Here is a 23,093-nt window from a genome sequence, read left to right as displayed (position 1 = left end):
GTGGAAATGTCAGGCATGCCAGCACTGAACCACAGTTTCTGAAGCCTCAGTTGCAGTATACAAACCGGAGCTTCTTCCTTTAAATATACTCCTTGTTCCTAGCTTCAAAAAACCCGTGCAAACGTTGAACAAATTGCACCAGGTTAAACTACTGAAAATGGATATTCAGCACATGACAGCTTGTTAGGAAAAATGACCAAGGAATAGTGAGGATACTGTTTGGAAGAGGAGTGAATATAATGAAGACAAGGGGAAAATATCCTTTTCTTAATTATATTCACATAAAGTATTGACTAAGAGAGACTAGCACTCTCTTTCCAGACCAAGAGACAGACCTCTCAGCAAGCAATTTAAAATGGCACCAAATGTCAAAAAGCTAAATGAAACCCAAAGACACCTCTTAGATCTACATTATCTAGATTTTGATAATGTCTAAAAGCCAGAAAAGGCTTATTTGTTATGTCTTGGTGGCATCCCACTAAGCAATTCCAGCCCACGTGTTTGTTCTAAACTAACGCTTCAACAATTTCCAAGATTACAGGAAGCACCACACCATGCATCTATTGTTCTGAACCCACTAAACTGCAATTTGGGTTTGCATGCGAGTTGCTGGAAGCCCAAGAATGTTCTCAAGATAAACACTTTCCTGTACAAATAATCCCTTAACTTTGCCACTACTATATTTTTCATGTCAAGTTTTAATACCAGCTGTTGGACCCAAACTTTCTTAGAATGAAAAAGATACAAAGTAGGATTTGTATAGGGGAGGATTGCAGATGTATGTGCTAGTGCTTTTGGTTGGTCAAAGGCTTCAGTGCACACACTGAGTATCTGCTAAATGCAGATTTATGTTTTTCTCCTGTTGCATCAAATAATTGGTGCACTACTGGATCAAAGCCAATAGAATTGTCATACAAAAAGGCTTGTTCTTGCCTAGAGGGAAGCTGCCAGGAATGAGTAGAATCTCTGGTGGCCATGGTATATCATTCCTCCAAAGTCTCATCTACAAGTGCTTTTGTCAAAAAAGCACACACGCCCCCAACCTGTGGACCAAACCCAGCAGTTTATTTGCCCCTAGCTCTCAAAATAAGAAACGGGTTTGCCTCAAATTACTTCTCTCCAGAATGCTTTTGAGGCTCCAAGCAACCACAGAGGGTGCACTGTGCTATGGCAGCCTCGTGCTGGGGCGCTTCCCGAAAAGCCCGGCTACTGCCGTTCCTATTACGGTCACCAAGCTGCGGTGCCAGGCACCTAAAGAGAAAAGCGCTGTGCCCATAGTCTCTGTTTATCGCTTCTGTTGTATTACAGCACAAAATAAATACCTTAACCTCGGAGAGCCGTAAGGAGCCGCGCTGCAGCAGAACGTGAAGATGCCATTTTGCATGCTGTCGCCGTCAGGCCGTGGTCTCGGCCATGGGGTGTCTTGGTGTCCTTTTGGGGTACCAGGCCGAGACTGAAGGCTATCCACAGGCAGCCCGCCTTCTGCCCTCTCGCTGCATAGATCCGCAAGCCGCCCGACAGCCGTGCCGAGGCCGGGGCTGCCTGTGTTCAGCTGATAAGGCAAATGTGCGAGATAACGGGAGGCCCAAAGCTAGTCCTGCTCGTACAAAGCAGCCAGGAGCTGCCACAGAGTTTCTAGGAGCCTGTTTGACCGTGATCGTCGGAGAATTTGAAGGAAAGCGAAGGGATCGAAGGACGAGCTATTACCCAAGCGCCTGACACAGTTTGTCTGTGGCCAGAGACATCGAAACGATAAGGCGCAGCGAGGGGAGCCAGCGAGGGGAAAGCTGCGGCACGACGACCCGAGGGAAGCAAACGGCGCTGGCGGCTGCCCGCGCTTCGCCAGGAGCGGGGCGGCCCTGAGGCGCCGGCGGCGGGTAAACGGCTGCCAACGGCCGCCCGCGCGCGGCCCGGGGAGGGGAGAGGAGGGGAGGGGAGGCAGCCCCCTCACGGCAGCCCGCGGGAAGGGGGGGGACAGCAGCGCGACGCGCGGGTCACGGCTGCAGCCCGCCCCGCCTTCACCTGGCCCCGGTAACCCTCAGAGGAACCGGGGCGAGGCGCGCGGCGCCGCGTGAAGCAGCAACGACAGCCGCAGAGCGGCAGGAGGCACCGCTCGCACGGCGAGGGGCGGGGAAGGGAAGTAACGAGAGGGGCGCGGTCGCCCCGACGGTGCTGCCGCCCCCTCAGTGCCGGTCTGGTCGCGGAGGGAAGCGCTGGTCCCGGGAAGGCACGGCGGGACGGAGGTGGGGGAGCCAGGCTCCCGTGCGGCTCCCCCGGCTGTCCCGTCCGGGGAGGCCAGCGCCGAACTCCGCTCCGCTGCGCGCCGGCCGCCTTCGCCTCGCCCCACCTCGTCGCCGCGCCCGCCCGCCCGGCGGGGAGCGGTGCCGCCCGGCCGCGGAAGCGAGGGGAGAAGTTTGCCCATCTGCTCGCCATGGGGCGCGGCCCCGCCTGAGCACCTGCCGGCGGCCACCGGCTCCCCTCGGCCCTCGACGCCGCTATGGAGAGCCCCGCGGGCGGCAGCGCGGCCGCCGAGCCGGCGCACCCCTGCGCGGAGCCGGAGCTGCCGGCCGAGGCGGCGGCGGGCGGCGGGGAGGCGGCGGAGGTGGGCACAGCGGCCCCGCGTCCGCGCTGCCTGCGGGCCGTGTACGTGCTGAACGACCCGCCCAAGGCGGGCGGCGGGGCGCGGAGCCCCGAGGCCGGGGCGCGGCAGTGCCTGCTGCGGGCCTGCGAGGCCGAGGGGGCCCAGCTGGGCACGGTCAACTTCGGGGAGCTGGACTTCGGGGAGACGGCGGTGCTGGACGCCTTCTACGACGCGGGTGAGCTGGCTGGGCTGAGGCGGGGCCGCGGGGCGGGGGTCCGGAGCGCTCCTGCCCGGTGCCGCCTCCCCGGGTTGTGTGGGGTCACGGCCGGCCGAGCCGGGCAAGGTTCGGTGAGGGTGGTGCTGGGGAGGCCGGAGGAGAGGGGGAACGGGCCAAATGTGAGGTGGGGGGGGGGGGAACAGGAAAATGGCTGTGAGGGGCACCTCGTGTAGTGGAAGCAAGAGCCCGGTCTTCAGGAGCATCCTGCACATGGAAGAGGGGAAGGTGTGAGGGAAAACCCAGGCCCTTACACTAACTCTTTCAATCACCGCGGTGTGTTGCCCCAGCAGAACCATGGAACCCTACGGTACCAACCCAGAATTAAGAAGCAGCAAAATTCTCACTAGTGTGATTTGCTAAGAACCTTCTTCCAGCTCACAGCCTGGTTGGGGACTTAGAGCAAATGAAGACAGGCCAGCCAGAAGCCTCTGAGCTGGCTTGGCCAGATGCTTCATGTTCTCTAACTCCATATCTGGACAGTGAAATTGGCTTGCACGTAGCCAGGCACAGAGCAATCCAGGGTTGTTCTGAACAAGACAGTGTAGAAACGTACTCCAAGGAAGGAGATTTGTGAGTATTGCCCGCCCTGTCCAGGCTCCAGCTTGTGCCTGGTCGCTCATGGTTCAAAAGTAAGGTGCTGTCCCTTCTCCACTCAAAAAACGCCTGGCTGACTGGGCTGCGTGGGAGAGATTCATGAGCTTTGTGAGCTGGCAGAGGAAGCCCCGAAGTCAATAGGTACTATTAAAACTAATCAAGGTGGGTATGTAGACATGTTGCAGACATTTATTTTCTCATATCCGTATGAGAAGTCATTAGGAAACTGGGGGTTCCACAGACTCCGAAGGGGGAAAGTACCGTTAAGTCCATGTTGGCGTCCATCTTTCACAAGAGGAACTTTGTTTTGCTCATGAGATGTATTAAAGAATACTTCTTAAAACTTTAGTCTTATTTTAAATTCTCATATGATGATGAGTCCATTTCATCCCCTGATAAGTCACCCAAATATTGAGGAACTTCACATCCTTTGCTGTTGTTTTCTAGCTTCCCAGTCAGGGAATTTTGTTATGTCTCTGCTGGCAAGGTTGACAAGTGTAATAATAAATACATTCTTTGTGTGTCTTACTACACAACTGTAAACTAACAATTTCTTTGTCTATCTCCAGTATTTTAGTAGCCCTTCTGAAGGTAAGCATAACAGTGTACTTATCAGTACAAATTTATTTTTCAGTTTCTACTAATAGTCTTATTAACTTATTGTGTACACGTCTGCTCTGCATTGTACTGAGAGCTTGGGACAGTTATTTAAAACGTTTCCTGAAGTTACTGCATTCTGAAGTGAGTGCATCTTGTCTGGGAATGTGGCCTGCCTTCACAGACTTTTGCATTCAAGTCATCTTGTAGGACAAAGATCATTTTATCAGTGATTAATATCACTTTGTAATAGTAAAGTGCCTCGTTACTGGGTACTCCTGCAACACTCTTACATGCAGGTTTAGTCAGCAAATAGTTTGTATCATTTTTAGTGTCCATTAAAAACTAGTTGAATAGTCCTGGAGCAGGAACTGTTCCAAAGTTCAAAATAGTCTTTGTGTGGATTTATTTCCAGTAATCATGTTTTGAGATCAGCCAACAGGACAGCTTCTTAATCTGTGTAATGTAATGTATTTGGCAAACTTTTTGGTTAAAGCGTCCTTTAATGATAAGTTAACCTGCATACGTAGAGTATTTGTTTTGCTCTTCGATTGTGTTAATATTTTAAAAAGTAGCTCTTCTAGCATCAACATTTTTAATAGCTTTTTTGTTCTTACATTGCTGCAGTTCCTGTCTCTTTTTTTACCTGAACATCTCTGTAGTTTCCTTTTATCTTTTTTAAAAATAGGCTGTACTGACACTTCCCTGTCCTTCGGAGTTTTCCCAGTTCTTATGGTATGTCTAAAATTGATGTTCAGAGAAATCCTTAATCAGAACCTTTAAACTTCTAAAATGTAAACTTAGGAAATTATGCTGGCACATTGAGGTGAAGTGTCTTTGTCTTAGTGCTTGCTGCTTGATTTCCTCATACTACACGCTAGAGATGGGGAGATTTTTTATTCCTTTAACAGTGTCATATGAAATAATTGCATCTTCTTGCTTCATTCTGGAAAGGGACAAAATATATCCATGACACTTTTCACTTTATTGTTTTTCTTTCCTCCACCCCTCCCCCCCCCCCCTTTTTTTTTAATCTTTCTGGTATCAGCTAGCAGTGGACCTAAATTTCATATTGGATTGTCCTTGCAATGGGTTTTAAAGTGCTGCCTCTTTTTTTTTCAGTTCTTATTTTGTATACAAAGATCTGTCATTGTTGCCTGAGAAGCTTTATTATGCCCTTCTTGTTTTCTTGCTCTGCATTGTTTATTGGTGGGTTCTCCCTGCCTCATGTGTTTGAATACATATGAAGCTATTATCCAAAAATGCTGAATCTGATAATTGTTCATTTACATGCAACATTTTTAACCTGCTACCCTGCAATTTCTTTAATCTTTGAAAAATAAGTCCTTTTTAATTTCTATATTTTGTAGATACAATTAATTGTTGCCATACTTGGTTAGACTTGATGATCTTAGAGGTCTTTTCCAACCTTAATGATTCCGTGATTCTACCCCTTTTCCAGAATATGTATTGGATTGGGACAGTTGGCGTCTATTCAGTTCTTAATGATGAACATCGTTAAAAATGAGTTTTAATATGAGCAATCATGATGAACTTTCTGTGTTAGGAAATTACCGTGTGTTTACTTTAAAAAGAAAATCTAAAGAAGTTTTATTACTGCCTATGTAAGATATTGAGCAGATGTTTTCCATTCTGAAGATATCTATTATGATGTATATTTGCTTTCTGTACACCATGGGCAGAACCTTGACAAGCAGTTCCTCTTGCTCTGTTATGAGACTGGCAATTCTCTAAAAGATGCTTGCGCATAGCCGTCTCTTGGTTTACTAGTTGGAACCTTAACCAGTATCTGCTAGTGCTTAAAGAGACTGAGCAGTGAGGTCCATCTCACTGTGAATAGTAACGACGGGGTCTTTGTTAAAAGTGTTATCCATTATCCTTTTTTCTCCCCCACTGCCTGGAATTGTAGCCATTTACTTACAGTCAGAAGACGCCCCCCGCCTCCCCAAGCAAGCTTATCTACCTTATTTATTTTGAATCTGTAATATAATGATTATCGGAGTTGGTATGTTTGATGACAAAACCATCAAACATTAAGGACAGAGTGCAAAGAAAAAGATTGACAGGAACTTCTTTTTCCTGTTTGCAGGCAGATTTTCTAGTAGATGACTTTGAGTAAACCACCAAGAAGAGTGCTGCAAAAGCACCTGTATTCCATAATAAGAGCATGATGTCTCTCTTCCTCTGGAGTGTACTCATTACTGACTTCCCATCTTTTGAAATCTTATCGTGAATGGAAGTGTGACTTATGCCTTTGGTTAGTTACTGCAGATCAGCAGGTAGTGCAGAATGACCCTGGTTTTAAGAAATTACTAAACTTTCTAAGATCCTTTGCAAAAGGGGAACTACAGTATATGCAAGAGCAAACTTACAAAGAATTGTGAAATAAAGGCTTGATAACAGAAAGAAGAGGTCTCTGTTCAGCCTGTGCTAGAAATAAGCTGTCAACAAAGTAATTTCTGTTATGTGGAAGTGGGTGATAGCTTCTACCTAACAGACAAGCAGCAAAGATGCTTACATACATTGACTGTATCTCTGGGGAGAGAGAGGCAATATTTTTAGACTGAAAGCCACAGATACTGGACACCAGTGTGAAGCTTTTTTGAGTAAAATAAAAGCAATTTTACACAGGAACAGTGAGCCTAGGAGCTAAATGAGGGTTTAAGAAACTCTTCAGAATTACCCCGTGCAGGAAATAAAACTACAGGGACTGTAATACATTCATGAACGGCTAAAGAGACATGGTGAAAAGGTGAGCATGGCTTGGTTAGTGACATTACAGATAGAATGATTCAGCCTCTTTGTGCTCTTACCGTAGCTGCAAAGGAACTTACTGTTCTGTATGTACAAAGAAAGCAAACATGATGTCAAAGGTCTGACCTGTACCTATGGAAGGGTGATGCTAGATAGAAGGAGATACAGCTTTTACTTGTCTACCTGAAACTTTATCAAGGCTTATTGCCTGAAGTACTACAGTGTTAAGTGAAGCAGTGGCTTCTACAGTTGTATGAGTTTTGGATGTTCCCGTTTTGGCTCTGTGAAATCCTGTTTCTGTAGCTGATCATCCTTTTACCTCATGAGGAATGTACAGCAGTCTGTTTTGAGGCTTGGAATATTTCTTTGACCATTTGACCACAGCGTTTAGATGACTGCAGTCATTGGAGTCAGCAGGATGAAAGTCGACTGAAAGGAAGACAAGCTAGAGAGAGACTGGAAGTCCTAAGAAATAAAGCTAACAGTTTGCCTGAGAAAAATGAGTACTTCTCTGACAATCCAGAAAACCATGTCAGATCATTTGTGAGTACAGTGGAATATTTTGAAGTCTGTTTCTATTGTATTTCTACATATGAACTTCTCTAATCAACATTCTGCATGATAAGGCAGCCCCGAAATGCATTGTCTGATATCTGTCTCTGCAGCCCCCTCTTCACTCAGAGCCAGCATTGGACTTGGGAGGGGGGCCAGACAGAGACTGCAACATGGGTCCTACTTACTTCTGTACTGTAGTTGAACCACTCTTAACACAACCCTTGAAACTTCTTGTCCCTGAAACTCTTTTTCTTCCTGTTACACCCTGAAAGGGGAAGGAGGGAAATGTGTGTTCTGGATCCTAATTTTCAGGCTTTGGCAGCCATTGAAGGAATCATCGTTGCCTGTACCCAGCTGCCTGCCCTGAAGCCCTCTGCCCTCTGAAGGCCAGTGTCCCCACTTCAGAACTGGCAGGGATGCTTCAACTTCTTCAACTCAAAGGCTAGCATGTCAGGGTACAGTAAACGTTTGTTACTAGTTTAAGCCAATAAATGTTACGGTAACTAGTGTAGCTGAGCTGGAGGCACATGCTTGTCTTGCTGACTGCCACAGGGATTGTAATCTCTAACAGGAAGGTGAGCATGACAGCTGAGGGCAATACCTTCTTAAATAACCTTCAACAAACTTTCCTGCTGCAATTTATCTTTGCCCCTGGGTGTGACAGTGAACAGTGAGGAAGGAGTTAAGGGTTAGGTCTCCAATGCTTACCTCGGCGGGCAGGGTTTGCTGTTTTTCTGGGGAATACTTAATATTTTTCCCTGCCTTTCTTTTCTCCTGCAACTGGCTCAATGGCTAGGGGCATATTTGCTTTAAATCTCAGGAGGTGTATATACCACAGAGTACGGAAATCTGAAAAGAAGCAAGCCAGCCATCTTAAGAATGGGAAGGTAATGGCTGAGAGGCTTAGGGCTAACTAGGCTGGGTATTGTGCTGCTTTAATAAAAGAGCAGAGCAATTGGAACATGATCTTTTATCTCTGCATGGTACTACACATCCACAGTGACTGCAGGTGTCTCCAGCACAGCTCTGTATTGTGCCATTGAACTGAATATTCTGATCACAAGACCCAGTAATATATCAGTATTGTACTTCTTTTATATTCAAGTGCATGAGGTAGTTTTTAAATGACAATAACAAGCCTGATGCAATCCATTGAGTCTATATATTACTATGTTATGATATGTCTCAGGTGCTGTGACACATGCGTTACATTCAAGAGATGTATTGTGCTTTAAAGGCATCAGTTGGGGTCAATTTCCAATACAAAATGTTCTTGCAGAAATGCGTATTTGTGTTCTGAGATGTGCATGCTTCTGCTCAGCAGTGGAGAACATTATTTTCTGTCACCTGTGAAAAATGTTTTTATACCAACTCTGTTGCTTTTTCTGTGTGTAACCTGAAAAGCTTCACTTTGGTTCAACTCGTGTGTATTCTATGAAATAGCTGCTTTAATGTCAGTTGAACAAGCTTAGAAACGTGCAAATAAATAACCATAAATAAGTTATGTGCAATTCATTGACTTTCCTTTGGTATATTGCCATGGGACAAATGCAAGATCAGAGTTGTATTCAGAGAATGGAAAATGTTGAAAAGAAGAAATACACCTTGATTCTCTAATGGATAGAGGTTCTGTTTTATTACTTCTCCTTTTGGAACTAACATATCTTTTTAGTTGTTATGTGTCATATGGAAAGAAATACCGACAATCCAAAACCAGTATGGGTTCTACGTTTTAATGAAGCTTTGAATGACGTTTGCGTCTCTCAAAATCTGGTGCTAACCATGCAAGTTTGGACTTCTTTCATTGTTCCAAGGTGAGAGTATGTACTTGTGCATGCAGAAGTCTGAAGTGACTCATTTCTGTACCATGACTTTTGGATAAAGGAAAAAAAAAAAATTAGGAGTGCACTTTTTTTCCTGTTCTTTCCTCTATATGAAACTTACTTGTATGAAAAAAAACAATAACAAAACCAAAAAACAACCCAACCGACGACTTTCCTTTTTCTCTGCTTGCCTTTCTCTCCTCGCGAGCTTAAACATTAATTCTGAGAAAGGTTCCTGGAATCTGACTGTGAACCCTGTGTCACTGGGTTTTGTAGCTGGGAGCACTACAGGTGTTTCTAGGTGTTGAATCAGCAGGGAAGGAATCCTCTTCCTAAAGAGAATACAAACTGTGTATGTTTCTGTTTTGTTTTAATTTACTCTGCAAGTAATATTTTTCACCATATGATTAGAAGTCTTACTGTTTCTCAGTAAATAGTCTTAGTTAAACAGAAGCTTTTGTGCCCAGTACAGCCATTACGAATGATGTAGAAAATTTGAACATTTAGGGTTATTCTGAAGAGATGAATGACTGCATCTGTCTTGAGCTGCCTTTGATCTCAAGACTAATGGTTGTCACACAGCACTTGAAAGCAGTGCAGTCGGGGTGTGGGTTTTTTATTATTTACTTAAATAAAATTTTAAGATATTTTTAAAATATTGTGGTATTTTTTAATATTGCATTCTTCATGTGAGTAAATGTTCTTCTTACTGACGGGAGGAAAAACAAAGTGCTGACTGTGAATACCATTCAGTGGATTCTAAAGGTCACCTTTCTGTTTTGTTTTGTTTAAGAATCATATACTTATACAAACATATTTTTCAATATAGTTCCTAAGTTCCTGTGAAGGAATCTGCTGTGCCATTTGACCATGAGCTTTTGGCTAGTAGATCTCGGGTTCTCCCTTGTTGCATTTCGGGTTGACACTTGGTGATATCAGAGCTCCTGAAAAGAAGCTGTACATGAGGCTGACAGGCTTCAGTCAAGCAGGGCAGGCACATGAGACTGCCTATGTGGGAGCCTGGTTCCTGGCCACTCATGTCCTTTGCAGCAATTGCATGCTTGCTTCGGTCTTGCTATGCTGTGTGTAGCATATTCTTCATAGGTATAAGAATTGTTTTGCTAAGACCTCAGGTCACAAAATTAAGTTTAAAAAAAAAAAGGAAATATTTGCTTGTGTGGGTTAATTACATTGCTTTAATTTCCATCCTCCCACGAAATAGACAAATCATGATAGATATGCAGTAGCTTATTTTAGGTTCTGCAGTCATGTCCTGCTTTTATCAGTGGAATCATACATTGGTTTTTTAATCATCAGATTACACTTTCATGTTTACAGATGTTGATGTACTCCCTAGTTAAAAAGTAACTAATGTTCCTTTAGTAGAACTAAAAGGCAGAAGCCTGAGGTAAAGCTGTTCTGATGTGTAAGGAGTTGATGTAAGAACTCGTGTGAGAACTCCAGACTTGTCAGCTTCTGCTACCTTCTGCGTACAAGGTAGCCTGAAGTTCAAACTCACTGGCTGTCTGCGCTGGCTGCAAACCTGTGTTCAGCTGATACTCAGGGCGTACTGCTACTTGGACGCACATGGAGGAGCAGCCCCAGTGGTGGTTGCCTGGTGGTTGCTCTTTTCACACTGCAGTGATGTTACATGGCTGAAATTGGGGTGTCAAGATAGGTGCAGGGAATTTCTTAGGAGGACCTTAGTATGGTTTGCTTCTTGCAGGTGGAATTTGTGACTGTGGTAGGCTCTGCCTTGTGCTTCAGCATGGCTGTGAATTGCTTTAGCCTCAGGCTACCTTTGAACAGCAATGTGGGTGCCTGAGGCTGAGCCAAGAGAGGGAGCGCAGCTGTTGCGTTTTCCTGCTCCCTGGCACGGGCTTACTATAAACAGCGTAGCTCCAGTCTCTGCTGAGGTCAGTGCAATTCAGCTGGCAGCTGATGGGCCAAACGTCCCACAGTATGATTTCACCTAGCCCGTCTGCTTTCTCCCAGGGCACTGCAACTACATTGACCTTTTTCTGGGATGTTGGGGTGGCTGTAGAGGCCTGCCAGGATCAAAAGCTGCATCAACGTAGTCTGCAAGGAGGGACCCAAAGCTGGGACACTCATTCTGGTGCTTAAAAGTGTTGGATCACTGTGTTATGATAAACTGTGCTTACTTTTTCTGTCCTTCACAATATTTACCCTGACAAGTTAAACGATTCTGCTGTGTTCAAGGTGCTAGCAATGAAATTTTTCAGATATTCTCTGATAAAGCTTCTGAGCATTTAAACTTTGGTCTAAGTCAATAGTTCGACAACAGTTATGCCTTGGAGCTCAAAGCCAAATGGGATTCACAACTTTAAAATATGTACCCCAGCTTTTATAACATTGGAAGTACATGATCCCAGCCTTGGTAAGCGTGATCTTTCATTGATTGAAGTGGGCTCTGACAACAGGCACAAATCCAAAACAGTAATGGCACTGCTAAGACTGCATCCCTAGCTTTCTGCTGATTTGGGATGGCATAGCTAAGTCCAGTATTAAGGGAAGTACTCTGGTTTATCATAGCTGAACTTGTGCGCATGTAGTTGTGTCTACTGTAGTATATACTGCTTTTATGCTTATGTTTAAAAAGTCTTCACTATCCCTTTAAAGTAAGAAACAAAGGGCTGTGATAAATCATCTTGAAGTACCTTTCAGCTTTGTTTCAGTATAATATTTTTTGTTTCATTTTGTATCAAGTTCTGGAAATAAATGTTTAGACTCTCTGCTGTTTATGTTTTTTTCTTTTCCAGTTTAGGAAAACATGCCTTCATGCACAAAACTGTAGCTCAGCCACTGATAGTCACTGGCCTCTCAAAAATTTGAGAAATGTTGTTCACATAATATACAAAGCTTTTGAAATCTAAGCCCAAAACGCATTAGTTCTGGAAAACAAACAGAGTCCCATATAAATCAGCATGACAATAAGCTTTCCCTAAAATTCTTCAGTTTCCTACTGGTGTCAGCAGTGCTTTGCATGAATTGTGGTACTCCATTGCCTCAAGGCCTGTCAAACACGGAGTTGCAGATTCGGGAAACTGATTGTGGGGAAAATAACAGAGGAGTTACTTGGTTACACTTGGGATAGTGACTTATTTGCCACTTGTTTGCAATCCTCTCTCCTCGCCTCCTTGAAGTTTGTTACAAATATTTAGCAGCTAGCTCAGTCAAAAGAAATTGTATTGAATCAAGTATCTTTGCTTTGGCAGTCAGAGAAAGGCTACAGGTTTTGTCTCATGCAGAAAAATATCTGTCCATAATAATTTCACTTAGGTGAGACTAGCTGCAGTAAGTCTTCTATTGCTGCCTTTCACTCACAGCAGCTGAAAAAAGAAATTTTTATTTTTTTTTTTAAATCTGCTGATTTGTGTGTGGTGAGGGGAGAGATTTCTTGGCAGTTTTGCCTTTGCTCTGAGAATGACAAGATGAAACTAGATTTGGGAATTGGTAAATGAAAACAGTATAAGGCCGTATTCTGTCTGTGTGTTGCCTTCCAATGGTGCTAGACCAGTCATCTCTGCTGCTCTCATCGTAGTCGATAATAAAAATTTGCAGGAGCAAAGCTAATGTTTACAATAGCATTACTGCTTGGCACTAGGCTTCCTTACATAGCATAGCTTCTGTGTGCACAATCCTGTTTAACAGAGTGACTGTCTGCTTTTATCAGCGTGTCTGTCTTTTGTGGAACTGAGATATAAGTTTCAGATATTTTCTTTGTAAACAGATGCTTGACATGCTTCAGTCTTTTAAAACCCGGTTTAAGAGAAGGACTTAATTACCAAGCTCAAAGCTGGACATTCTGCCTGCTGCTACTACTGTTGTTGATGGTCCTTAAGATAACTGACAAATTATGGGTTGTTATCAGGTTGAGAAAGTATCCAAATCAGAATGACAGAAAGTCTCTAAATGATTGAAATGGATGTTTTTGTTTTCATGGTAAGAAAGTTTTGGGGTTGATAAACTTAACTTTTTGCTTATTATATTAACTATAGAACAAAACTAGGTAAGCCTTCATATTGTTTTTGGAAAACCAGAAACTGCCTTGACTTTCTGGCTTGCAATCAAGGCATAAAAAAAATGCTTGATTTAAATTTTTTTTTTTCACCCTTTAATGTCTCTTCAGATTCCTTGTTTTGCAGTAATAATTGTGTCTGAGAAGATATGACTACTTCTGAGAAGAATAACAAGTTAATTTCCTTAACTTTTGGTATTTTGGACAATTTTAAAGATGGATATTTAGAATTTACGATCTTAAATCTAAACTTTCTTGCATACTCCCACCATGACACATTCACAAGGTACAGATTAGAATGTACTTCTGATCATTTTCCTTTAATATGACTTCAAATTTGAATTTCCACCTCGTAGTCCCTGAAAGCAGTGGCATTACTCTTCTGTTTGGTCTGTTAGATAAATCTGTGGAGCCTCAGATCTGACTGTGGTAGTTGCTTAACCCTGACTTTGACTTCTGTTTCATCAAAGTTGATAAAGCTTTAAGGATTCATGAAAAATGAATGCTGCAATGTGTCGAACAGATCCCTTTCTCCTTCTGGAGCATATGCTGCTATTCATGAAAATGTTCAGTGTTGTCATACTACCTGAACACTTTTAACAAATCCTGTGAAAAATATGCTCATTTGGTCTTGTCTTGCAAGTCTAGTACTTAATTCCAGCTGGCGAACAGCAGCCAAACTCTGACTCCAAGGGAAAAAGCAGTAAATGCCCACTTTCAACAGCATTTGCCATCATCAGATAGCCTGGGTGTCTCATAGTTGTACTGCAGTCCAGAACACAGTAAAAAAGATGGTTCTAATGATGCGGAGGCAGCCTTGTGGCTGCCCTGGCCACAAATAACTGTGCTGTAAAAACACAGACCCAGTTTTCTGGCTTGGTCCATAATTGCTACTACTCATGAGATTCAACAGGCTCCAGTGCAGGGTCCTGCACGTGGGTCGGGGCAACCCCTGGTATCAAAACAGGCTGGGGGATGAAGGAATTGAGAGCAGCCTTGGGGGTACTGGTGGATGAAAACCTGGAAGTGAGCCGGCAGTGTGTGCTCACAGCCGAGAAGTCCAACATCGTATCCTGGGCTGCATCAAAAGCGGAATGGCCAGCAGGGCGAGGGAGGTGATTCCGCCCCTCTGCTCTGCTCTGGTGAGACCCCACCTGAAGTCCTGTGTCCAGCTCTGGAGCCCCCAGCACAAGAAGGACGTGGACCTGTTGGAGCGGGTCCAGAGGAGGGCCACAAAAATGATCCGAGGGATGGAACACCTTACCTGTGAGGAAAGGCTGAGAGAGTTGGGGCTGTTCAGCCTGGAGAAGAGAAGGCAGCGGGGAGACCTGATAGCAGCCTGCCAGGTACTTAAAGGGGCCTACAAGAAAGCTGGAGAGGGACTTTTTACAAGGGCAGGTAGTCACAGAACAAGGGGTGATGGTTTTTAACTGAGGGAGAGTAGATTTAGACTGGATATTAGGAAGAAATTTTTCACAATGAGAGTGGTGAAACACTGCCACAGGCTGCCCAGAGAGGTGGTAGATGCCCCATCCCTGGAAACATTCAAGGTCAGGTTGGATGGGGCTTTGAGCACCCTGATCGAGTTGAAGATGTCCCTGCTCACTGCAGGGGGGTTGGGCTAGATGACCTCTAAAGATCCCTTCCAACCCAAACTGTTCCATGATTCTATTAACTACTGTTCTCCAGCAGAATTCAGTGAATGTAACATCCTTTCTTTGGAAGCAACATAACGCAGGAGCTGTGTTCTGTCTTCTTCCATACCTTTGAGGCTGGTCATAAGATAATAATGAGATATGCTCAGTTACTAAACAACATCCCAGTGATGCTGATTCTTTACATACAGTCTGTCACAGAAGGCTAGTTTAGTCAGTGAAATCAGGCAATATCAGAACTGATGGGAAGGTTCTGCTGATGTTGGCTGTAGGTACACAGCCCATCTGCATCAACATGCCTCAGGACTCTGTACAGTGTTTGGATGACCTGATAACACAGATTTCCAAAACATTTTCTTAGAAACTGCCTGCCATCTTAAAACTTCATTGCAGTAATTTGTGTATTTCTTTTTTCCTCATCACATCTGAAACTGTGCTTGTAAAGCCAGCACACAGACTCTAGTGATATAAAATTCAGTGCTTTCCCTGCTCCATGGCTGAAGCCTTACTTACAGGCATAGGACTGTAAGTTCTTCCAATCATTTGCAATTGGCTTTTTCTGCCAGTTTAAAGTTGTGAACTAATTTTCAGAGTGACTAATGTAACAAATGTCAAGGTTTTTTTCACTGCTGAATTCTGATCTGTGAATTACAATACACTACACTGTGATCACTAAGGCAATGCAGAGAAGTGGTCCTAGGGTGAATATGCATTAACCTGGGGTAAGACAGTCTGTCTTAATGTTGTGGCATAGCACCCATCCTCTCCACAGAATGTGCAATACACAGAATTCAGAAACCTTCAAAAGGGAAAATTTACTTAGTAGAAAAGCTTGCACACTGCTTCTGCAACCTTTTTTTTTTTTTTTTTTTTTTAGAGTTTTTGTTTTATTCCTCTTTGCTGGTCATCCCCAAATCTGCCTATAGTCTTTCCCCAAAATTAGAAGAAAAGGATGCTCCATCAAGAAGTGCCAGCGATTTCATGATTTCATTAAGTTTGTTTGGGACTTTGGACAGTGAAAGTACTCACAAACTGCTGACTTGAACAACAGTGTAAAAACTTCAGCTGTATGATAACTAGAAAGTTGCAATAAATCAGCCTCAGAACAATACTTGTAGACTTAAATTTAAAAGGAAAAAGGTAATCTATCTTGGGATTTATTAAAAAGAGAAAAAATACACCATCAAATACTTAAACTGAGATATTGTTAGCATCCATGCTGTGATTCATGTTATGACTTCTTTACATGTATGTATATTTTGTTGTGAACCATCCTACACTACATTTAATAAGTTCTGGAGACCAGGTTTAGAGGCTTGTTGTAAAATCACGATTTCATGTGATTCATTTTATCTGATGAATCATAATTTGGAAGTACTAATATTCCTCCGACTCTGTAGAGATCCTGTGGTGATTCGCTTTGGTTATCTTACTTTTGGTTATAATCTTAGTTAAGGTAGGGAAATCTAGAATGTATCCACTGTGGTAACAGACAAGCTGTGTCCATGCTTAATGTTCCCTGTCTACCTGCTGGAAGTAATAACGTGTATTGTATTTGTAGGATAGTTAAAGATTAAATAGATAATGGTTGTGACTTGCTTTGGAAAGGACAGCTTCTACTGAAATTCTAAATTTTATTGGTCACTACTGAGTACCTTGAAATAGATTTTCCTCATTTTTTAATGATGTTGCCGATTTTTGAAATTACAGTGTTCAGTGGCACATAAGGATTTTTTCAGTAGTGCATGCAGTCTTTTAGGCTGGCACATAAAGCTGATACTGTTTACAGGAAAGTTAAAAATGGCAGATTGAATCCACATCTGTCCAGCGTCCAGAATGTTAAATCAAGAACTCTGCATCTATATGTGAGTGCATGTCTTGGCTCATGGAGGGTGCTGTGGCTTTATGTAAACTTTATTTTCATTTGCACTTCAATAATACTGCCTTTCCTCAGTTAATAATTTCTCTGTGCATAATTTATTGTGCTCTTTTGTGGGTCCTAAATGACAGTCTGGGAGTCTATCAACATAAAGAGGAAATCTGTTATCTAGTTATGAGGCGGGATACCTCACTTTGGTACGTATAAGTTCTCAGTGCTATTGATGGAGATGTCTCTTGATGTTTGTCTTCAAACAAATATTTGGGGAAAAAATAAAGATTCAGAGTAGGAAAGTCTCATTTATGTTCATATACTATATTTTTAGATCTTAAAGAAAAGAATAAAGGTCTTGGCTTAGCCCAAACTTATGAACTTTGGTGTACTGAAATCTTTTCTGTTTCCATTATAGTGCCTTTTGTTTTGATTAATTTTCTCATCTCTTGTATTTCTTTGGGCAGAAGATAAAGCTCAGCATAATTTTATTTTTTCAAATATTTTTGATATATGTTGGTGGCCAGTGTGTGACCTGTTGGAGATGTGCAGATTTGGCATTTTTTTCTGCTCCCCAGCCAAGGTATTCAACATTAAATGACGGGTGACTCTCAAGTGGTTTAGTTTGGATAAATGTCTAAAAGTTTGGAGCTTATCTAAACCTCCTTGGCCTAGAAATTGATTTGCCTGCAGTCGAGCAGGAAGAGACAGCGTTTCTTGATGAATTTTGTACTCTGCTTTATTTTACTTAGGCCAGATTATCCTATAAATTATTTTTTTTTTTTTTTTTTTTTTTGATGCTTCGTTCCCTTTCATTGCCTTTTATGAACCAGTGTAGAAAGTGCAGAGGTGTAGGAAAAGTTAGATAAAGTTCACCTCTCTCATTTTCCCCCCAGACTTCAGACAAGGTTCAAATTAGGTTCAGGGTTGGAGTGTTTTTTCTGTATGCTCTCTCAACTGGCTAGCTCAGGTCTAGTAAAGACTGCAGTGGAAATATTCTCATGTGATGCTTGGCACGCTGCTAGTGAGGCAGGCAAGTGTGAAGTGCCTGTTTATAATTTACTCCACTGTTTCTTTTCTCCTCTGGTGTTAAGCAGGACAGAGAATCAGTAGGCTTGTTGGCTTGCAGAGAAATTTTAGGAAATAACGTTATCCTTAGTGACCTGGCATAGTGAAAAGCATGTATGATGTGAGACATTTATTCATTATGGCAGTCTAGCATCCGTGTCAACATTTGTAATATACTAAGCATATATGAACAGAGGAAATTATTGAACAGGTTGCTTCCTCAGATGATCTCTGATGGGTAAATATTTTTGTAGTGTCTTGAATACGTAGATTTGGAAGCCTTTTCCGATCAATGATAATGAATTTGGGAAAAAGTGAGAAGTGAGTAACTTCTGAAATCCATTTGCCTAGTGTCTTGAGTAACAAAAAGGGAAACAAATGTAGATTATTTAAATATTCTTTGAGAAGTTTTGATTGCTGCTTTGTGAGTATTCATTTGGGTATAAAGATTGAATGAGTACATGGCAAGTGCAAATATCTGTCTTTTTCTGAGGTAGGATTGCTCTGTAGATGCTTAGCTATTTTGCAGATGGAAGACTACATATGCTGTGTCAGAGATTATTTGAGTTGTAACTCAGGCTGAGGTACAATTAAATGACAGGATGGAGTGGCTTAGGTAAAATATTAGGATTTTTCTTCTCTCTAAAGGCACTGGGTTTGTTATAAACTGCTGTTGTGGTTTTGGCTGCCGCCGGCAACAAAAGCGCCACGCGGCCACCCCTCCCCCCGCCGGGGTGCGGAGGAGAATGGAAAGAAACAGGCAGAAACTGGTGGGTCGGGATAAGGGCAGTTTAACAGAACAGCGAACAAAGGGAACAGCAACAACAACGATACAGAAAAGGGGAATACGCAAAGCAAACCCGCAGAACAGACCCGCTCGCTCTGACCGCACCGCAGCTGAGCCCTCCCGAGTCGCGAGTGAGTTCCCGCCGCGCCGCCCCCCCCTCGGAACCCCGCATGACGGCACATGGTATGGAATACCCGGCTCTGTCTGGCCAGGTTGGGGTGGGGTCAGCCCGCCCGGCTGTGCCCCTTCCTGGAGTCCGGTGAAAATTAACCCTGTCCTGGCCAAACCCAGGACAACTACCTTTAAAATGAAGGGTCTGTTTTTCAAAGCCACTTTTTGTGTTCCAGTGGGGTATTTTGATAATCCCCCCCCACTCCCCCGCCCCCGGAAATCAGATTCTTAATAACTGTGTACTCACCAAGTCCATCTGTGAAATCTCAGTTTGTGTGACTAGGCTAGCATCACGCAACAGCTGTGGGGTAGAAAGAAGCAGGGGTGGAATTCAGTTTCTCAGGCAAGCATTCAGCTGCTAAGCTGTGATACAGCCCTTTCTCTTCCTGCAATCTTGTCGGCCTCTGTCATGGTGCGCCTACTCATCTTCTGCAGCCACTGAGGTGCATGGAACTGCTTTGTTCACCGGATACCCCACAATCACTTGTGTGATATGAGCTATGGTGTTTAAAAGAAGTTTCTTAGAATATTTATAGCGTCATAGAATGGTTTGGCTTGGAAGGGACCTTAAAGATCAGCTGGTTCCAACCCCCCTGCCATGGGCAGGGACACCTTCCAATAGACCAGGTTGCTCAAAACCCCATCCAACCTGGCCTTGAACACCTCCAGGGGGGAAGGGGCATCCACAACTTCTGTGAGCAACCTGTTCCAGGGCCTCACCACCCTCATTGTAAAGAATTTCTTCCTAATATATATGGTATAAATCTACCCCTCTTCAGTTTAAAGCCATTACTGCTTGTCCTGTCACCACATGCCCTTGTAAAAAGTCTCTCTGCAGCTTTACTATAGGCTCCTTCAGATACTGGAAGGCTGCAATAAGATGTCCCCAGAACCTCTTCTTCTCCAAGCTGAACAGCCCCAACACTCTCAGCCTTTCCTCACAGGTAAGGTGTTCCATCCCTCAGATCATCTTCGTGGCCCTCCTGTGGACCCACTCCAACAGGTCCATGTCCTTCTTGTGCTGGGGGCTCCAGAGCGGGACACAGGACTCCAGGTGGGGTCTCACCAGAGCAGAGCAGAGGGGCAGAATCACCTCCCTCGCCCTGCTGGCCACACTGCTTTTGATGCAGCCCAGGATACAGTTGGTCTTCTGGGCTTCAAACGGACGCTGCTGCAGATAAGATTCTTCAGCTTATTTTAATAATTGCGTAGTGAGTATAGTGTATTTCACACTATATATTGGCCTTGTAAAGGAAGGCATGTTTTTACTGAAACTTGCAGTGATTAATAGTGGTTGGTTTTTACATTATACATGGTCAAATGATGGGTGTCAACCTGCAATAGCAAATTGCTGCAATTTGCCTTTCTTTTTTTTTCACTTCTGTTGGGTGCGTGCTTACCAGGTTTAAATAGCAGCCACTGTAAATTTAAGTACTTTGTTTTGGCAGTCAAGAAATATGATGATACAACAGTGTGGATGACTGTTATTTGTGTTTGTGTTTGTACTGTTTCAGCCTAGAGTCTTTACTACTTACAGAATCTGATTTTGCAGTTACAGACGCAACTGTGTTTCATTATATGATATGTAAAAAGGGAGTTTTCATGAAATTAAGTTTTTAACCTTTATTTCTTTCAATTGTTGTAAAGTCTGACAGTTCCTTAAGGTGCTTTTCCAGGAGACTAGCGGGAAGCTGGTAGCTGATACCACTCATGGGACTGATAAGCTGCAGTGACAGAGCTGCTGCTGTGCTAGCACTAAGTTAGGCTGAAATTATGAAGTGAAATGTAGGTTGAGGGATAAAGGGAGTATAGAATGGGAAGAGAGAGAAGCAGAGACCATGGGTCATGGGAACGAGGTAGGAGTTGCAGGCAGGCATAAGCATTCATCTGCCTGAGCCGTGAAACTGCTCAAATGGCTGAGATCCAAGTGATGAGATCTCTGTCTCAGTTTCTAACCCAGGAACTTGAAGGCTGTAATTTCACAAAGAAATGGTATAAATACTGATCTCCTGTGCACATCACTACTTTCAGAATTCATTTGTTAGCAGTGTGCAGACCTTGGCAGGACCCATCTGATATGATTGTTGTTGATAACTGAAGATTTGTGACTTTGATTGTGGTCCCAGCGTGGGTAAATTTTTGCAGTCCTTCCTCAAGGAAGAGTGGATGTGCAGAAGAGTGTGTACTAGGTGAGTTTGCAGTGACTCTGGTGCAGATATTTTTTTTCTTTTTTACTGTGACCTCTCACACCACTGAGTGAGATTCCTCAGGCTTGAGGCTATGTTGTTCCCAGGACTTCACAAGCTATGGTGCGAAAAGAGAAAAAAAAAAGGTAAAGTCTGTTACTAGCTTTAGTATGAATGTCATTGCCTTACAGGGAAATGTAATGTTTATATTCGACTTAAAGGTAATTTTACTGAGAGTTTAACTTGAGTATGATCTTCATCCATTGGCCAGGAGGTTATAGTCAATGCTTCAATGTAACTGAACAATCAGATTATATGAGTAGCAGAAAAGACTCTGGGCTGAGATAGTACACACACAAACACCTCTTGAAGAACACTCATCCACACAGTTGTGTAATCATATTTCTTGAGTGCCAAAACAAACAACATCATTAGCTGGGATTCACAAATGAACTCCCACTTTTTGAAAACTCAAGCAAGAGCTAGGTGTTTCAGAGTCCCCTTTGGAGATGTTAGCTGAGGGTTTGAATTGTGACAATCCTTCCTTTTTTTTCTCACAGGCAGAGTGACTGCGGGTCTAGTACTGATGGGAAAGAGATGTAGTCCTTTTCCATTGGCCACCAATTTGTTGGTTAGCTGGTGGGAGTGTCTGCAGGGAAATATCTGCCGAGATTATATTATTCTTGACTGAAATGCCTTAACAGTTAATGAAATTTTTCAAAACAGAACTGTGAGGCTCTATGGAGGGGGTTCATAGCACTGAACACCTGCAATGTGGGTGTCTTGCAGTTGGCTTTGACTCCCTTTGTAGCTAGTGGAGAGAAACAGGCACTTGTGGGCTGCGCTTTTTCTCCTCCTAAGGTAGATGTCTGACAGACCAGACGAATGGTGCTCTAAATGTGCTGTTCCTCTCTTTGTGTTGACAATGTAGTGAGTGAGGACTGGCTAATCTGAGGCCAAGCATCTCCCTTGTGACTCTGACCAACTCACTGCTGAGATCTTCGCTTTGGAACAAGCAGCGTTTCATAAGGCTAACAAGAGTACTTCTCGACAGCCTGACTTGTCTGACAAATTTCTGCTTCGGTGCTTGGAAGCACTAAGGCTTCTTAATTTGGCATAAGAGGATGTTTAACATTGGCAAGAACAATAAGTTCTCTGAAATAGTCTCAGCAATGGCTGGATTGTTTTTAATTAAATCTTTTATAAAGAAAAAAACCAACCTGAAGCAAAGAGTGGCAAAGTTAAAAAGGATTGAAAGCACAGCTTTGTCACGGAAAACCTTAAGCAACTTCTAAGTTTAGGCATATACTGTTTACAGTGAATTATATGTTTCCTAACTTCTGCAGTTCAATATTGCAAGAAAAGTTCTTTGAGGATTCGTTCTTTGTTGCCTTCTTTCCCTAAACGTCCAACTGTACAAAAAATAGTAAAGTTTTCTGCTCTCTTCTGAATGACAGGTTTCACATGTTTCATTATTCTAATCATACAATATTTTTCTCCTTCATACTTCTGTAAAAGCATTAAATATGTATTCTAAGTTTGGATGCCCTATTGATTACTTTAACTGCATTACTTTTCCTCCCACACCACTTCTTGTGGGTGCTCTCTTTTGGCAGAGTCCGAGAGAGTCTCTTTAGAAAGATCAGCTAAAGAAACAATAAGTGCAGGCATGCTCTTGACACAGTTTTTGCTTTTCTGGATCAGTAGAACTTTGTTCTTATTTTAATATAGTGCCTTGTCTTCTTTGAAATTTAGTTTTACTGTGAATTTAGTGATATTTAAGAAACATCTAAAATGTTTCTTAAAGCTTTTGCTTTTCGTATCCAAGGTTTTTGACAGAATCTTTACTTCCATTTAACCAAAAAGTTCCTAATATGCAATTGCAGGGGAAAGAATTGAAAGCTTCAGGGGATGTATCTGATGAATAAGGAAACCCCAAAACATAAAAATAAATGAGAACTCATGTTAAAGGTCAACCTTTAGAACTGGCAGTGTTGCTCACTTGCTATAATTTGCTCTGTTCCTTTCAATTGAAGTGCCATCTCTTGCGTGATTTAATTTTTGGAACAGATGGTTATTTTGATATTGAGGAATATGTATCAATTATAAGTATGG

The 23,093-nt window shown here is 43.0% G+C and overlaps 1 protein-coding gene across 3 annotated transcripts in view; it reads left to right on the top strand.

Annotated features, from left to right (window-relative positions):
• The first annotated feature begins 1,992 nt into the window (after positions 1-1,992).
• The window catches only part of MAP3K15 (mitogen-activated protein kinase kinase kinase 15), a 97,558-nt gene continuing 76,457 nt past the window's right edge, over positions 1,993-23,093 (top strand). Inside the window, exons 1-2 of one of the 3 annotated variants that reach the window (XM_075429133.1) lie at positions 2,755-2,816; positions 9,052-9,193. Coding sequence is in view for 2 of the 3 variants with exons in the window: in XM_075429118.1 (XP_075285233.1) it covers positions 2,498-2,816 (319 nt within the window). In the remaining variant the exon portion in view is untranslated. Of the gene's footprint in view, positions 2,817-9,051; positions 9,194-23,093 lie in introns of all 3 variants that reach the window. The other 2 variants (XM_075429118.1, XM_075429124.1) reach the window with 2 other exon arrangements.

Source organism: Opisthocomus hoazin, chromosome 1 (genome assembly GCF_030867145.1).
Source record: "Opisthocomus hoazin isolate bOpiHoa1 chromosome 1, bOpiHoa1.hap1, whole genome shotgun sequence".
Classification (NCBI taxonomy): domain Eukaryota; kingdom Metazoa; phylum Chordata; class Aves; order Opisthocomiformes; family Opisthocomidae; genus Opisthocomus; species Opisthocomus hoazin.
The sequence above is the reverse complement of the archived record's forward strand: the minus strand, read 5'-3'. Positions and strand labels throughout refer to the sequence as shown.